At 35.5% G+C, this 18587-nt stretch overlaps 1 protein-coding gene across 7 annotated transcripts in view; it reads left to right on the forward strand.

Annotated features, from left to right (window-relative positions):
• The window catches only part of abcc5 (ATP binding cassette subfamily C member 5), a 57663-nt gene that overhangs the window by 21258 nt on the left and 17818 nt on the right, over window positions 1-18587 (forward strand). For 3 of the 7 annotated variants that reach the window (XM_012962631.3, XM_012962630.3, XM_012962629.3), the window contains exons 6-16: window positions 5580-5813; window positions 6773-6946; window positions 7896-8043; window positions 9530-9678; window positions 10836-10943; window positions 11939-12289; window positions 14731-14802; window positions 15967-16091; window positions 17104-17176; window positions 17364-17567; window positions 17687-17830. In XM_012962631.3, coding sequence (XP_012818085.1) covers window positions 5580-5813; window positions 6773-6946; window positions 7896-8043; window positions 9530-9678; window positions 10836-10943; window positions 11939-12289; window positions 14731-14802; window positions 15967-16091; window positions 17104-17176; window positions 17364-17567; window positions 17687-17830 — 1782 coding nt within the window. Of the gene's footprint in view, window positions 1-72; window positions 3697-4127; window positions 5814-6772; window positions 6947-7895; window positions 8044-9529; window positions 9679-10835; window positions 10944-11838; window positions 12290-14730; window positions 14803-15966; window positions 16092-17103; window positions 17177-17363; window positions 17568-17686; window positions 17831-18587 lie in introns of those variants that run through there. The other 4 variants (XM_031902925.1, XM_031902926.1, XM_031902927.1 and 1 more) reach the window with 4 other exon arrangements.

Consider the following 18587-nt stretch of genomic DNA (forward strand, 5'->3'; position numbering starts at 1 on the left):
TGGTCCTAGGGGAATCATTAAATCCCCCACCCCAGTTTGAGGTAATTTTCGAGATAGGGAATGACATCTGTATTCCTCACTCTGCAGAGACTTAAATAAAAATGTTACCTTCATTTCATTACTTTAAAAAGTTGATATCAAGATCTGATATATTTGAAGTTTAGCTAAATAAATACTGCACTTTTATTTGAGGACACTTCCTTAAACCCCATATTTTTAAGTTAATTCTTGCAGATTAATATTTGGCAAATATGCAAACTTTTTTTGTGGTTACCACATGTCTAAGTGGTAGCTGGTCTAGCAGACCATGGCTGGCGATGGTCTAGCTAATATTGTTGGACCAGTAAGTGGTATAGTAAGTTACCAAGTATAACTGTTACTTTTAGTTCACTTGTTTAAAATGTTCCCTGCATATTGTTTATTTATAAATATAGTTTTATAATATATCCTATAACTTACTTGTCCTGTAACATGTTACTTGATAAATATGTACTCCCATTTACTAAATTTTTATTTTCTGCAAATTTGTCTTGAGGTGTAGGAACTTTTAACTGCTTGTAGTACTAAATTTCAGTTTGCTGTTTTAAAGCTGGAGTTGCAATGAGTGGGTAAGTACTAATTGGGCACAATGTCCAGGTTAAAAAAAAAAGTAAAGGAACAGTTAAAATACTGCGTAGCTATAATTATGATCTAATAATATAAATTGTTCTTACATTAGTTTTTACATTTAGTTTTTATGTATGCCAACTTATGGCATCATAATGAAAGGTAAAAGCACTGTACTTTTTTGTGATTTTTGAAATCCAATGGCTGAGGCCTAATTCTAATATTGAAATGTTTAAGGCTTTAACAAAACAAACCTTCATTAAGAAGAGCTTCTGTCATTGTTACACTACACGGGCGACGAGGAGTCACAAGTAAGATTAAGTTGTTTAACACTGTTGCCTTTTTGAGTTCTAGCATTAATACGTAAGGCAAGTACAGACTTCATATGTTAACAGATATTTTTCTTGTGGTAGTTAATATTCAAAACCCTTTAAGAAAATAAAAGAAATCAGAATCCACAGACCGACTAAGCTCTCATTATAACCCTGGGCATGCATTCAGGATGTCACATGAGACTAATTTATTAACTCTACCTTTTACAGTTGATCGAATTTACTCCTATATAGGCTATGAAGAGTGCTTTGGTAGTGGCCATGCAGAATTCTAACCTAAATACACAGAGGACAGTGTTTTCTTAAAGGCACAGTATACCCCTGAGTTGAACAAATAGGGCTTGTGTTGAACATAGGTTTTATTCTTTCTTTTAAACTCAAATTTGCGTGAAAGTAGTTTTTGTAAGCTTCTCCAAATCGGGGAAAAAATCTTTCGATAAATGCAGTTTTTGCATGTGTTGACAATTATTTTGGTGAAGGAATCTATTGCTTGTCTGAATAATATATATGTGGACATTTCCCTGTTACATGATGTCTTGCTTTATTAAGGATGAAGCAGCTTCTCAATAGGAAATCATCAGACTGCTGTATTGCAATAAGGAGGGGTAGAAAGTACCCGTAAGTCTACATTTTACGCCAATAAGAATTAATGATCTACTGTAGAATAACTTTTTTTACACGGTAAAAAGCCATGGGTAAAATGAATTGATTTAAATATTTTGATGCACAAAGCCCTACATTAAACAGTTCTTTAGGGCAGCTAATATGGCTGCTGGATTAATGAAATGTTGAGCAGGTAATAGTGAGAGATTGATATTTCCGAATTTGTAAATTATTCTAAGTACTTTGGGATTGCCATCAGCGATACAAATCATTCTTTACTGTATCGTGGATGTTTGACATGAATAGGAAACCAACATTGATGCCTTTTGATAGTTTTAAAATGCTTGTAATGCACAACCCCTTTCAGTGTCAAAATTTCTCATTATATCTGGTTATAGCTGGCATGTATCACTGTGTAAATGCCAATAAAAATCCATAGCACCGTGAATAGTTTACATTACAACCATAAAAAGGAAATTGGAGATTAATTATGTGTGAAACCTTTTTTGGCTGTAAGAGCAATATTAAAGTGAAAATATTGCATGACATTTCCCCCTTCGAAAGATATTGTGTATGTTTATCCAGATAATTTAATGTCATTTCAAGAAGGTTAATGCATATAATAGGTTGGATGTACAGGAGATAGAGATCTAGAGATAAAGCTGATATTTTTCTATACAACTTGGTATGTGATAGTCTCAGTTCGGTGAATCCTAACCTATTTCTTTTTATTGGTTTTTTGTTAAATGTGTTAGAATAAACTAAAGTATTTAAAATAAGGTGTATAGTTAACTCCATAACCAAAGAATTGGTATAGAAGTGCTTGACTTTCTTCGGGTCCCCTGATTAAAAAAAATATATTAAGAAATTCTTAAGAATGGGTTAATTTAAAGCATCTTGAATTCTTTAGCCACATGTGAACTTCCAGCCCAGAGTCATAATTGCAGATCTTACATCGTTTTTAGGCTCTTCACGTAAATGATATTTTTTTAGGATTAAAACACTTAAAGCTGAAGTTCACCTTTAATTTTAGAATGTTGCAGATGGAGAAAATCTGATTAGTCTGGAAAAAACTGTCCCCATTTTTATCTTGTTGAATGTCATTATGGTTACTTTTTGGTTAAGTTATTTATTACCTTTTTGACTATTTTAAAATAAAACTAAATAATACTATCTGCTTGCCAGTGTTGTTGACCCCCACCCAGAAGGAAGATCATGAAGCTACATGCGTATTATTTATTTATTTGTTTATTTCGCTTTTCTTTGCATTCAGCCACTCAATGGTTCATCATTTATTGTGATGTTCCCAAGGACTGCTTACTTTTTAGAATCACAAGACTTGTAACCAGATAGTTTTAAGGGGTAATTCATCTTTGTTAACATTTAGTATTTTACAGAACGTCCTATTCTTAGTGTTTTTTCAACAGCCATTATCTTTTTTGCTTTTTTAAATTATTGGCAATTGTTTTTTGCATCTCTTCAGCTTTAAAAAACAAACTTTATTTTTTTACTTTTTATTATTTATCTTTCTATTGAGGCCACCTCTCATCTTCCAGTCTCTCATTAAAAAAAACAAAACTACTGCCTGGTTGCTAGGGTAATACAGACCATAGCAATAGATAGCCAATGAAATTTTAGGCTGGAGAGCTGCTGAACAAAAACACAAAGCTAAATTAATTTAAAACCTACAAAAAATTAGGGAACTGCAAAATGACACAATCATTAAAAAATGCAGACAGTTCTTATTTTCTGACTCCATCATTGTCTCCATCATAATAGTTATTATTGGTAAACTTCCCCTTTAACTAAAATCAACCCCCCCCCCCCCTCGGTTTTTTTTTTGTTTTTTTTTTTGTTTTTTTAATATCCCTTTGCTAAATATTCTAATGGATACTAGATAAGAAGCAGGCTATACTAATGTTTCCTGAATGATATTGTTTGTGTTTGGTACCAAATAATCCAGCCTCTCCCACTAACCAAGTGAGACGCTGGATGGTTGCGGGGGGTGGAGGGTGGGATGGTGGTCATGGCACTAACGTTACCTCTGTAGTGGAACCAATGACAGAAGCTGTTCTTTAGAATTTCCAGGGTGGCAGCTCTACGTGCTGATTGAGCCAGGCAAGCTGTGCAGAAACCCTCGCAGTGCAAGATGAAGGTAAGGTCATATTTATTCCACTGGAATGCTTTCAGCCACAAGAAGCCTACATCATGGTAACATTAATCAGTAGTAATACTCCCATTAAACTCTAAATAATGTAATGTTCAGCATTTTTATTTGCTTTTTATATTTATTTTATTTTGTTCAATTTCATATTGCCGAAAAGATAAAATATGAATGTTTATTGCATTTCCCTTCCTTTTCTGTTTTCTGTTGAGGGAGTGACTATATGGAAAGAATTTCTCAACCTTTTAGTTCCTTCTCTATACAAGAATATCTAAGGGAATTTTAACAATTCTGTGGGATAAAAGGGATGTTTTTTTTCCATTTTGTTTTTTGTTGTTGTTTTCTATGTTTGTTCTCTCTCTGTGCTGAGTGTTTACTGGTAGGTTGGCTCATCTTCTCACAGTACCTGTATTTGCAAACAGGTATCTAAGAATCTAAGTGTTGCCTTTCATACCCAGCCATAAAGTGCTAATCTCTGCCATCCCAAGTTCTGCATTTCCCTCAAAATAATCATGAGCTGCAGAGAGCCCTTCAGAACCAATCCACTAGAATGATTCTTGATTTGGGCTACTCCCAAGGACATGGACTTAATGGACTTCTGTTACACATGATAGGCCAGGCAGGCTGGGTAACATCAGCTAAGGTCTGTCTTCACTGGCTACTGATGGTGTACACTATCCAAGCTGCTCACCTGTGCTGGGAGCATGTCAAGTGACTGCCTGGCCCAGCTCAACAGACTGATGAAAAAGGACTAGAAAAGACTTGTTTTCTGCCAGCGTTATCTTCTTAATCATCTTAGGCTCCTATTGCATCATCACTTATACTTGCAATTATTCCGTTTATTTTTTTTAAATTAGTTTTCATTTGTGATACAGAAAACAAGCATTGAGCTACAGCAAAGGGGCCTATTTTGCTGAAAAGCCTTCCCAAAAAATAATACAGGTTTAATGCTGTGCAGCTGCCATGTGTAAATGATGTACCTTCATCTTCTGAAATGTATATCAATGCAAATCTATTTTGTTATGAAAACAGATTGTTGAAATGTGTAGTGGTATGCTTTTTCCCTCTCCCCTGAATAAAATTGTGTTTTTCCCCTAAGTTCATAGTATTTTATACCATTTTTTTTAAAACCTCTCCATTCTCTGTCTTGTAAAATAGCATGCTTATACTTATTTTGGAAAAAAAAGAATTTGAAATGCCAAATAGAAAAAAAAAAGGACACAGAATATACAAAAATGACAATCCGAAGACCAGTTAATATTAACATTATCACCTTTTGTTGCTTTTTTTTCTGCTCCCGATTTTATTTTCTGAAATAATAAACTGCTGATATTTATTTTCAGGAATTTATTGCCAAAATGTCCTTCTCTTCCCCAGTACAACTGTAGGTACAATTGTTCATTTTTATCCAATGCGCACGTTGAAAATACTGTCTTTAAGTATTTTGTTTTAAATTTGTTTTCAAGTAATTTATTTTTATTTAATACTTTTCAGAAATACCAAATTTTTATGTTAAGTTAGAAGATGTATTGCCCATATTGTACTGGTCCTTCACTTTTATTGAAGGTGTTTGTGTAACAGAGCCTCAAAAGTCTGAAGGTATTTTTTTTTAATTTTGGGGAAGAATAAATCTTTCATTCTCGAATTTACATGCACATGCTAACATGTTGACAACATGGGTTAAATCTGTACCCCCTATATCTGGCTCAAAAAACACCTTCACATTGTTACACTTTCACCTCCTGTGATGGACAATTCTGATTTCCTTATACATTTTGCAACAGATGGCTGTTTTCTAATTTAACATAAAGATTGTTTTATTGTTGAATCTGAGTGGAGGAGAAAGTCACGCACCTTTGCCTTTCTCCCTGTAGGCGTTTGTAGTGAAAAGCCTTTTGGAATACACTCAACAGAGCAGCAAGGACCCCGGTTACAGCTTGCTTTTAGTGTTTGCTTTGCTGATGACGGAGATTGTTAGATCCTGGTCTCTAGCGCTTACTTGGGCTTTAAATTATCGAACTGGTTCACGTCTTAGAGGTGCTGTCCTGACCATGGCGTTTAAGAAGATTCTGAAATTGAAGAATATAAAGGAGAAATCAATGGGAGAGGTGAGGGGGATTTTGTGTGCCATGGCTGTAAAATTACAAAGGGTGCTTTCCTACAGCACCTGATTAGTTGTATGGCAGACAATATCAATACTTAATCTCATATCTTAAAAATGTCTATTTGAGATCTGTAAATCTTCAGGGCAATATAGCAATATGCATTTAATTTTATTGCAGCATTACAAACCTGTGTCATTTCTGCTTTATTCTTTAAAGAATAAGTAAAGCCTTTTTCTGTCTCTAAAATGTCTGTACATAGCACCCAGAATACCATACCTTTCTCCCTGCATTCAGTTTTATGCAGATTCTGTACCACAAGCAGCTCAACTTCAGCTCTCTGCTACTTTGTGGTCTGCTATGAAGCTCTGCCTGCTTTTCTTTGCTGAGCTCTCCTTTGTCTGACTGCAAACGATCAATGCTTGCTGCCTCTGCTCCAATGGTAATTAATCAGTAGACACCTCTTTGATCATCTGCACAGTCAGAAAAGGGGTCAGAGTTTTACGCTAGAGTGGGAAGTATCAGAGATATTTCAATTTTTACACACACACACACACACACACACACACTCTCACTCACTCTATATCAGTCCTTATAGTGTCTGCACTCCAAAGCTCATAACTTTGCGGGGTGCACAGACAAATTTTAAGTATTCAGCAATAAATATTCCGTGGCCTTCACACCCTTTAAAATTGTCATAAGTTTATTTAAGAATAATTGTTTTAAAAGAATCCAACGTTTCGGTCCTCAATAGGACCTTTCTCAAGGATATATATAATATATACAGCTGTAAAGGTGCACTCCACGAACGAATCTGTAAATTATCCTGGGTGCCAATTGGCAAGTACACAAGGTAAATACTAGCTCACTCAGGGTTTGTAAAATGTGCAAAAAGATTTTTATTTGGATATTTGGGTCCCAAATCAGGGCCATTGACATGAAGAATTGCCATTTCTGTCTTCTAGCTGATAAATGTCTGCTCCAGTGATGGTCAAAGAATGTTTGAAGCTGCTGCTGTTGGCAGTTTACTGGCTGGCGGTCCCATTGTTGCAATACTGGGGATGATTTATAATGTCATTATTCTTGGACCTACTGGTTTTCTGGGCTCTGCTGTTTTCATTCTCTTTTACCCTGCTATGGTGAGTAACATAATGTGAAAATTATGGGAAACGCCTGTTAAATTTGGTATATAGTATGACATATTTTTATCCTGCAGGTGATTACCAAAGTAGTATTATCAATACTGTGGGTTTTATCTGTCATAAAATGAATTTTATTTTGTATAATTTTTAAAACCAGAAATGTCACCGGCATATTTCTGTTTTAAAGATTATACAAGATGTAATCGGGAGGACAAATTTTAAGGATAAATAATAGCTGTGCAGGGATTTATAGCAATCGGCGTGGCAGTACAGGTATCTGTTATTCGGAATGCTCAGGACCTGGGGTTTTCTAGATAAGGGATCTTTCTATAATTTGGATCTCCATACTCCATACTCTACTAGAAAATCATGAAAACATTAATTAAACCAAGTAGGATTGTTTAGCCTCCAATAAGGATTAATAATATCTTAGTCTGAATCAAATACTGTTTTATTATTACAGAAAAAAAGGAAACCAATTTAAAAAATGGCGGGTATAGGTGCCAGCGGTTCAGGGCCGCATTAATGAGCCGATGCGGTCCCCGATAAGAAAAACCAAACCTGCCTTATCGATGTCTGCGTGATTTCAGGCCAGATGTCAGTCAGCAAGGCCTGTCGTTCGAGCCCATACACAGGCAGATAAGTTGCCGAATCAGTCTAAAGGACTGATTTTGGCTGCTTAAAGTTTTGAAAGTACTTATGGCTGTGATTACATAGACCTTTCTGATAAAGCTTACTCAATCTTTAAATTTCCTTCTCCTTTAAATATAAATGTAAAACGTATTGATCGCAAACCTTCAAATGAAATAATTTCGCAAATATTTTGCCAGTGAGACAAAGTAATATCTTGATATTCAGTTTTTTGAACTTCAGAATAATTAAGCACTTTAAATTCTTTTTTTAATGAATGAAACAAAAATTGAATTTCCTTTTTATTTCCTTCCAGATGTTTGTATCAAGACTCACTGCTTACTTTAGGCGCAAATGTGTGTCTGTAACGGATGAGCGGGTTCAAAAAATGAATGAAGTTCTTAACTACATTAAATTTATAAAAATGTATGCTTGGGTGAAGGCCTTCTCCCAAAATGTGCAAAGTAAGTGTTGTACTAGATCTATGAATATATAATATATGTTAATTGAGCAAAATGTTAATTGTGGTAAACTTAGAAAACAGTGGTGTAGCTTTATAGAAAGCAGAAGGGGCCCAGGTCTGCTTTCTCTGGCGGGAGGGGGTGAGATGGAATGTGTTTTGAGTGACCCATGTCATTTGTTTAATTTTTGATTTCCCAATGCTAAAAAGGATCATTGATCAGTTGATTATAGTAGAATGCTAAGAAAATGATAATCCTGTTGCATGGCTAATTATTGCTAATGTCAAGGAGTTAATTCCCAGTTCCATCATTGGGAAAGCTCAGCATGAAGCCCCTGACTGGTTATTACCTGAAGATGTGCTTGTGACAATGTCAATATAACTGAGGGAACTAGTAGTGGGGCCAGATAAGTAATGGGAAGGCATGTTAATCTAATATTTAAATGCTTAACAACATGTCTAATAACTTTTTAAACTAAGGGGCTGATTTACTAATCCACGAATCCGAATCCTGAATGGGAAAAATCGGATTGGAAACGAACATTTTGCGACTTTTTCGTATTTTTTGCGTTTTTTTCGTAGCCGTTACTACTGTTTCGTACTGAGCGCTAGGAAACGGCGGGCAAACCTTTCCGATTTTTTCGCGACGGCTACGAAAATGTCGCGACAATTTGCGCAAGTCGTAACGGCTCCGAAAAAGTCGCGACAATTTATGAAAAAGTCACGACGGCGACGAAAAAATCACAAAATACCGGTCATTACGAAAAAAAAAACGCATTCGGACGCTTTCGATCCATTCATGGATTAGTAAACCGGCCCCTAAGTGTTTCAATTGGTCATTTTTTTTTTTTTATTTTATTTTTTTTTTTTATAATTTTTGAATTATTTTCCTTCTTCATCTAACTTTTTTGCAGCTTTCAAACGGGGGCCACTGACCCCAGCAGCCAAAAAACAATTACTTTGTGAAAGTACAGTCTAATTATTGTTTTAGTACTTATTTTTCTATTCAAGTCCTCTCCTATTCCTATATCAGTCTTTCGTTCAAAACGCACCCTGGTTGGTAAGGTAATGTGAATCCCAGCAACCAAATAGCTGCGGAAACTCCAAGCTAGGGAGCTGCTAAACAAAAACTGAAATAATAAAGAAACTAAAAATAATAAAAAAAATGAAGACTAATTGCAAATTCTCAGAATATTACTCTCTACATCATACTAAAAGTTGAACAGCTTTAACATTTGAATTTTAGTTTTTACTTTGTTTTTGTTTTTCCTAAACTGAAGTGTAGAATGTATTAAGCACAAGAAAATTTTTAAAAAATAAGTCAAAATTCATGTAGAAGTCCAAAGGAGTTTTTTATGGTTGGTAGACTGCATTTAAGTTTTTTCTCCACATTTTAAGCAATTGAGTGTTAAGATTTGAGTTTTTTGTTTTTTTTCTCAAGTTTGGTGAATTTTCAAGTTTTTCTTGTAATTTTGTCATTTTTTTTCTAGAAATAAGAGAAAATGAACGTAGTATACTTGAGAGAGCCGGTTATTTCCAGAGCATCACTGTTGGAATTGCACCCATTGTTGTTGTCATTGCAAGTGTTCTGACGTTTTCTGTTCACATGATTTTAGGATATGATCTAACTGCTGCACAGGTAATCTTTAGTCTTACCTAAATAAACAGAACTGCTCTGTCCCAAATGTATGTTTTGTTTAAAAAAAAAAAAAAATGGAAGTTGCTCTAATAGAAAAAACCTAGAATGCAGTTTACCTTTATATAACATATCTGAAAAGTCCAGATATTTTACTGGGCAAAAAAGAAGGTTACCTGGAAAATCCCCCTTTGTGGAGGGAATTTAGTGTGGGTTTTTTTCTGAATCCTTCTTGCAGCATTCTGCTGAATCCAAACCAAATTTGAACCCGAATAGAGTATTGTAATAGAAAGTGAAAAGTTTGCTACTAGTCTATCCACCAGGAACGACCAATCAGCTGAAACCATTTTTGATCACCTGTTGCTATGGATTACAGCACCTGGGCAAACTTGCTGCTTTTTATTACATGTGGGGGTCAGTGTCATGTAGCTTTTAAACCAGTGGGCAATAGTATTTTTTTATTTTTTTTTGGGTGATGCATTCAATTTGCCTTGCTTAAATTGAAATATCCAGATTACAGTTTTTGGTTTTGTATTCAGTCTTACAAAGTTATATACTAGATATTACTCTTGCACAATTTAAAGGTAAAATACAGGAATGGAATACCTTATCTGGAAATCTTTTATCCTGAAAATTCTAAATTACAGGAAGGCCATCTCCCATAGAGTCCATTTTAAGCAAATAAATTTGATTTTTAAAAATTGTATTTCTCCGTAATAATTAAACAGTACCTTGTACTTCATGACAACTAAGCTACTCCATATTTTTGGGAAAGCAATCCTTTTAGGTTTAATTATTGTTTAAATGATTTTTAGCAGATTTAAGGTATGGTAATTAAAATAATGGAAAACCCTAAGTTGCAAACATTCCAGATAATATATTCCACGCCTTACTACCTTATTACATCACAATTCAAATCATAGAATAAAAACAAAATTTGGGGGCTTAGTCTAAGCTTTTTACACATTTTTGCCTTTGGGTTTTCTTTGTACATTGTATTTCTAGAAGATGTATCTTTTACTTGGTTGACCTTCAAATGGAATGCTTACAAAGGTTTATGCTTGCTCTCTTTAAAATTCACTCATTCAATAGAAAAATGTATATTAATATTTTCATTGCTTTTGTTTTATCTTTGCTGTCACCTGGTCGATTTAATGAAGGCTTTTACAGTTGTCACAGTCTTCAACTCCATGACTTTTGCCTTAAAAGTGACACCATTCTCAGTGAAGTCTCTATCAGAGGCTTCTGTTTCCATGGATCGGTTTAAGGTAATAAATATGTTGTATGTCTGCTCCATTTTGAGGTTGAAAGTTATTTTTATCTAGTCAGCCGTTAGTTATGTGACCATTTATGGCTTTTAGCTCTCAAGATATAAGTGACCTTGAAAAATATTCTCCTTAATCTGCTTGGTTTACCCCATAACCATTCCTTCTGATTAATGATATATCATATGCTCAGGTTTAAAAATAGACTTTAAATACTGCTTATTCTTTGACTGTCATATCCATGAGCCATTATTTCTTGATAATATACTTTAGTTTGATATTTAAAACTGCCTAATTGTCTTTATAAACACCTTTTTGTGCTTAACCAGTCTTTAGGTCAATATGTCTAGCATTATGTCAATACTCGTTTAATAACATTGGAGCAGGCAAAGGGACGTATGGGCTGCCATGAAGGTAAAGTAGGCCCATTAGATCTTAAAAGGTCTAAAAGATGGTAAACTGCAAGATATATTACTTATTATTAATACCAGAGATAACCAGGGTGCAAAATATAAGAGTATTAAAGTTAATTTATGGTAAGAATCTTGCATTAGGTTAACTAATATGTTTTTTCACAGTGATTGTTTTTTATAAAGTCCATCTCTTGTGTTGGCTTTTTTCCTCACCCTAATAAATTTAACTGTTTAAAGTTAGGATTATGGACTGGATTGAGAACAATCACACATTAAACATAATTTTAGAAGTTCATACTTCAGATTTCAGTGACATGCAGGGAAACATTTTTGGTGTGCCTATATTTATTAGGGTTTTTGAGCTAGTAACTCAGGCATGACTGATTTGAATGGATTAATGGTGTATTTAGTGTTATTACTCGTTTGTGAGCCCCTCAGCCAAAGTCAGGTTAGTTGATGCTAATGAGCTACCTTTTGCTCCGCAGCAGCTTCCTTCCACTGTATAGCCTGATGTTTTTGCTTCGTGAGTGCCCTAGGCCTGACCTGCTGTCTCATCTTTGCACCTCTCTCACAACCTCCTATCAGAGTTTATTTCTAATGGAAGAGGTTCACATGGTAAAGAAAAAGCCATCCAGCCCTAACCTCATCATAGAGCTGAAAAACGCCACATTAGCGTGGGACACTACCTACGCTAGTACCCAGTGCTCTCCGAAGGGCACCCCCAAATTGAAAAAAGGAAAAAAGGGGGTCAAGGGAAAGAAAGAAAAGTGCAGTCATGAAATTGAGGGGTCCCAAGCAGTTCTGGCTGAGCAAAAAGGACATCTCCTGATTGATAGTGATGAGCACCCCAGCCCTGATGAAGAGACCAAAGAGCTTCCAGTGATAAATGTAAAACTGCAGAGGGCCTTGTACAGCATTGACCTGGATATTGAAAAGGTGAGTACAACTGTACATAGTGGCCTTCTATGTTACTCTGCTTTTATAGCATCAGTACACCAGTTCACTTTGTGATGTAAGATTGTTCAGTTGGGCTTACATAGAAAAGGTGCACAATCTCAACTTTAATAGTAATACAGGTATAGGACCCGTTATCCAGAATGCTCGGGACCAAGGGTATTCCGGATAAGGGGTCTTTCCATAATTTGGATCTCCATACCTTAAGTCTACTAAAAAATCAATAAAACATTAAATAAACCCAAAAGGATTGTTTTGCCTCCAATAAGGATTAATTATATCTTAGTTGGGCTTAACTACAAGTTACTGTTTTATTATTACAGAGAAAAAGGAAATCAGTTTTAAAATTCTGAATTATTTGATTATAATGGAGTCTATGGGAGACAAGCTTTCCGTAATTCTGAGCTTTCTGGATAACGGGTTTCCGGATAAGGGATCCCATACCTGTACTGGTAATTTTTGGGACTTCAAGTCCCAGAGTCTATGACTTTATAATGGAAAAAGGGGAGGGAGGGGTTTGATCACTCTGTCAGTGTAAGGGGTGGGGGAGAGGCTGTCTCTGCTTGTAGTAACCCATCATGATATTTTTTTTTATTCAGTATGTAAAATTAGTTTTTTTAAGAACAAAACAAAATGATGTACTTTATGTACAACTTAATGAACTCATGCCCCTTTAACATCAAAATAATAAGACTATATGTGTTTGTATATTCCCCCATGTGCTCCTGTGACAGTGCCACCTTGCTCCATTGATCATGACTGATGTTGCTGATGTAGTCAGAGATATCTTTACAGGTGTATAGCGAGGATTTCTTTTTTAAAGATGCAGGGAAGTGCAAGAACATGGAGACTTTCAATAGCTGCTTCAGTCTGGGGCAGAGAGGGAGGGGGCTGCACAGTCAGACAGGAATATTTTTAAAGTTGTTTTGATTGAATGCCTGATATAAAATTGACATGGACGCTAAACCAATAAAAGAGAAGAGAGGATTCAGCTATAAAACTTGACTTGAGAGAAAAAATGTGCTTTGAGAGCATGTTAAAAGTAGTTCAAATTGATAGTTTCCAATAGATTATATTTAAAAATGACTTTGCAATCAATTAAATTTTAATATTAAAAAAACATTCATGATACTTCAGCTTGTCTGGGAACCAGATACCAAGTAAGCAGGTGCCTTACAAATGAACAGAGAGTGATATTTAAAGGGCAGAATTTTATAAAAATGTGAGTTTAGAGCTTAATACATAAAAACTCACCCACATGCTATTCATTCCAATGGGATTTTTAGAAGCTTATTTATCAAATGGTGAACTTGAACTTTCACCCATTGATAAATATGCTTTAAAAAATCCCATAGGATTGAACAGAACATGGGTGATTTTTAATGTATTGAGCTCTAAACTCGCATTTTGATAAATCTGCCTCTAAGTGTGTTGTTGCTTGCTACGTAGTGAACAATAACGAGAAACATAAAATAAACATAAAATACATCATGCTATTCCAACCTGTAGAAGCCAAACACACTTGGAATATTCCAAGTGGAGGACCTTGCAAAGCAAAACACATTTTATCAGAGCCCTGCAGCCTTGGCTCATTATAGCATTTCAGGCTAAAATAGCCTCTGCTGTTAAAAGAGAAAGAAAGATAAAAACTAAGTAAGCTTTATCAGAAAGGTCTATGTAAATACAGCCATAAGCACTCACAGAAACGCTGCACTGACTTCTCTGAAAAAAGATTTCTTCCTGTACCACAGACACGCAGCTTTCTGCTCTCTCCTGCTCCCCCCTCCCTCAAGAATGCTAAGAACTCACCCCCCCCTTAGGAATGTGGATCTGAGCCAATCAGCAGGAAGCTGACTCATAGTCTTACACACTGAGCATGTTCACTTGGTCTGGGTATCTGTGCAGGAGTGAGGCATTTTGGGAATTTTCTATACACAGCTCAGCTTTTTTTGTTCCTGTTTGGCTTCTGATCTTCTAAACAGGAGAAATATTGAGACAACTGAAGGTATGCCTACAGCTTGAGATTAACTCTTTACTAGCCTTTCCTTCTCCTTTAAGTGTTTCCCAATAAAGTGCAACTGTAGTGGTGGTTGCGGATGCATCTCCAATGGCCTGAATATTGCCTGTGTACTTCCAGCCCTTTCCTTTCTTTTACTCTTTGCACTTTTGCCTTGCTCCCAATAATCCTGTTTGAGAGAGACCTAACCACATAGAATTTAACTATTGAAGAGGAAGGACCAAAGCATTTATATACATTTTCTGTAAGAGGGTTTAATCAGTTATTTAATTCTACGTTGTTACAGATGGCATAAAATAGTAAATACTAATTAACCAAATTTACTTTCTTTTTTAGTGCTATAAATATAACATGTACAACTTTTATTGTGTATTGTGCAGTGACCACTGTGTCTCTCCATATCTAGGGCAAGCTAATTGGAATATGTGGTAGCGTGGGAAGTGGAAAAACCTCACTGATCTCCGCCATTCTGGGACAGGTAATATGCTGGAATGGTTTTATTTTTCCCCTCCCAGGTCTGGACTAAGACTCATAGGTTCTAGCACTTAAAGTACACAGAGGCCCAAACAGCCCATTACCAGCCCACTAAATAGTCACTGTCTATGGCAATTTACAGCTGCCCCTCTGGTATTTGCCAGAATCCACGAATTGCCAATTGCCTTCCCCTCCTCCATTTAAAATTGAAATGACTGCAGAAGTACTAGAGGTATTAGATATCTCTTTTCTGATATTGTTTTAGCTGTGTCTACTGTAAGCAATACATCATAACCTTAAATGGTGAGGATCTTATGTAAAATGGATCTGCACAGGGTCTGGAGTTTTTTTTTTTTTTTTTTTTTTTTTGCTGCAACTTTTATTAGGTGGTCACCTTAGGATGCATACACTGGTATGAGCTCTATTTACCAGCATGCTTGGGACCTGGGGTCATCCAGATAAAGAGTCTTCAAATAATTTGGATCACCATACTTTGTCTTCTAAACATTTTAATCAGATGGGATTTTTTTTTGCTTATAACATGGGTTTATGCTAGATTTACCATTAAGTACAAGATACTGTTCTAAAACAAAGAAATATTTCATGTTTAAAATTCCCATATTGCGCTGCTTTCTGGATAAAGGGTTTCGGGTTTTGTTTAAAGCTGACCAAATTAAATGAAGAATCTGCCATATAAACACTGCAAACCCTCATACTCATACTGCTCTTTCCTGTATATCTTCCAATGCATCTTTGTAAAAAAAATTCTACAAAACATGAATTAGTGATTTTTGGGGTGGTCTGTAGGTCATGTTGCCCATATTTTCATGCCCAGGATGCAAAATGGTTATGCTGTTGGATCAACATAACACTATGATGATGTATTCCTAGAACAAAGCACCTGTAGAAAGCTTTCCCCTCTGTAAGGTATACATGCCTGCAGTACTAAATATGCTTTTCAACTTATCCGTTCTATGTGACTTGTTTTTTACACAAGTCATTGACAGGATTGTTCCTGTTAAAAAATAGCCATCAATTTAGTCTGCTTTAACTTTGTTTTGTGATGGGTTTTTTTTTAGACCCTACTATTCCTTTTGCACAGTTAGGTTGTGTAAAACAAATTCTTTTGGGAAAGAGCAAACTTTCATTCTAAGCTTTTTGATTGCAGATGACACTTTTGGAGGGCAGTATTGCTGTCAGCGGCAGTTTTGCATATGTTGCACAGCAGGCCTGGATTTTGAATGCCACTCTCAGGGACAACATTTTATTTGGGAAGGAATTTGATGAGGAAGAGTAAGTTTTGCATGCATTTGTTATGAACAGATAATTTTGTGGAAATATATATATGTGTGTGTGTGTGTGTGTGTGTGTATGTTTAATGCAACAATTCGGCTTAGACTCAAGCCATCTTCAGGACACACACACGTGTTTATTTATATGTATATGTATATATATGTATGTATATGTATATATATATATGTATATATATGTATATATATATATATATATATGTATATATATAATACAACGTTTTGGACCGTTATCAATATATAATAGTTTTTAGTGTCAAATATTCATATCCTCTTGTCTTATTACTAGACAGGGTTTCTAAAAAAAAAAAAAAAAAAAAAGTTATGAATGTATTAGATTCATTTTGCAATTCTAAAATCCTTAAAGCAACTTGTATGATTTTTAGTGTAAGTGGGATCTGGTGATACAGTTGTAGCAGTATAGAATAAAATATTTTTACTGTTCTAGCAGCTAACATAAAGGCATGAAACAGGTTTAAGGCTCTGGCACGGGCGACTAATCTCCCCGAACTACCATCCCACCGGCGAAAATGTAAGTCGCCAGTGGGCTGGCACACGCTGCGCAGGCGATTTCGGCAAATCGCCGAAGTTGCCTCGCGACTTACATTTTCGCCGGTGGGATGGTAGTTCGGGAAGATTAGTCACCCGTGACAAGGGAGATTTGTCGCGTGCGACTAATTTCCCCATGTACCAGAGCCCTTATGGGCAGATGGGATACATGGGCTGAATAGAGATGTAAAAACAGAAATCCAGAAGCCTAGTCTTTTGATTGGGTGTATAGATGCAGTGCTATCTTTATTTCAAGCAGTGTTACCCTTTAAAAAAATAAATCAATATCTTACTGGCTTACTTGTTTTTATATGTATCCACGCTATCTTTGTCTATAACATCTATATGTCTATGACACCTTATGAGTGACAATAATTGAAGTGTTTTTGTTGTTTTTTTTTTTTACTAGGATCTAATTATGTATGTGTTCTTCTTTTCAAATACAGGTATAATGCTGTTCTAAACGTTTGCTGCCTTCGACCAGATCTTGCAATTCTTCCTAATGGAGACCTGACAGAGGTTAGTACTATGAAATTCTGTTTCTTACTCTTGACAGCTTTTAGTATATTTTTCTCTGTTATAATATAGAAAAGTAGCTTGTTACACTTGTAATGTGGATTGTGCTTTTTCTGAATTATTTTGATTATTTTAAATTGAGTACAAATGTATATTAAAGCACAGTCATGCTGTTTCATCCTGTATTTAGATTGGAGAACGAGGGGCAAATCTGAGTGGTGGCCAAAGACAGAGGATTAGTCTTGCAAGAGCTTTGTATAGTGATCGCAGCATTTATATTCTTGATGATCCTCTAAGTGCCTTGGATGCCCATGTTGGTAACCATATATTCAACAGCGCAATCAGAAAACATCTGAAATCTAAAACCATCCTATTCATCACTCACCAGTTGCAGGTAATAAGCACAACTCAACGGGTTTCAAGAACTTTGCTTCTTTGCTTGCAGATATATGCAGCATTAAATATGATGCTGCCTTAATCAATTTGTTAATCGTGTTGCACGTTTTTTTCTAGTACCTTGTGGACTGTGATGATGTAATTTACATGAAGGAAGGGTGCATCACAGAAAGAGGAACACATGAAGACCTAATTAAGCTCAATGGGGAATATGCTGCCATATTTAATAATTTCCAGCTAGGAGATGCTCCTCACATTGAGGTAAAATTGAGCTTTTTCATCTACATTAACTGCTAGTTAAACTTTTATTTCAACTGTTACATAAATGGTTTGTCAGCATATGATTTATTTTGTAGTTTTGTCCGCTATCAGTATATATAAAAAAGTATTTAAATTACTGATCAGTATTGGCCCATTTTATGATGAATTAAACTAACATTTAAGCAGTTCAGCTTAGCAGTCAATGTCATCATACTGGTCATATAGAACAACACATCTTTCCACATATTGGGCTAGTTGACATAATACATGTTCATGACTGGATGAAAATAATGTCATACATAAGACATACACATAAGGAAGGCCATGTTTGGGCCACAGGGCTCCAGTAAAACAGTTGTGATATAGAATATCTGTTTTCTGTCTGCATTATTCTTCCAGTTGTGATGGCTGTCAGTCCGTCATAACCAAGTAGGCAGCTTGTTAGGCTGTAAATGCTGTCTGACTGAAATTCATCATAGTCATAAAACAATTGTTTTTTTATGTAATTGCATTGTCAAATCGGCCATTGCTGTCCATTATCTTTAAAAAATATGACTCCAGAAAGATATTGTTTGTTATTCTATTGTTACAACAAAAATGTTTGCAATTAGAAAGTGTGTGTTATTTAATAATATTCAATATATTCCTGCAGTTGTGCATTATTTGACAAGTCGACTACAATTGTTTTTGATGCACCCATTTTCCCCCTCCAGCTGCATTTTGGGCAAAAAACATGGCAAAATGGACTCAAGTTGCA

The sequence above is a fragment of the Xenopus tropicalis genome, chromosome 5 (genome assembly GCF_000004195.4).
Source record: "Xenopus tropicalis strain Nigerian chromosome 5, UCB_Xtro_10.0, whole genome shotgun sequence".
NCBI classification, from domain to species: Eukaryota; Metazoa; Chordata; class Amphibia; order Anura; family Pipidae; genus Xenopus; species Xenopus tropicalis.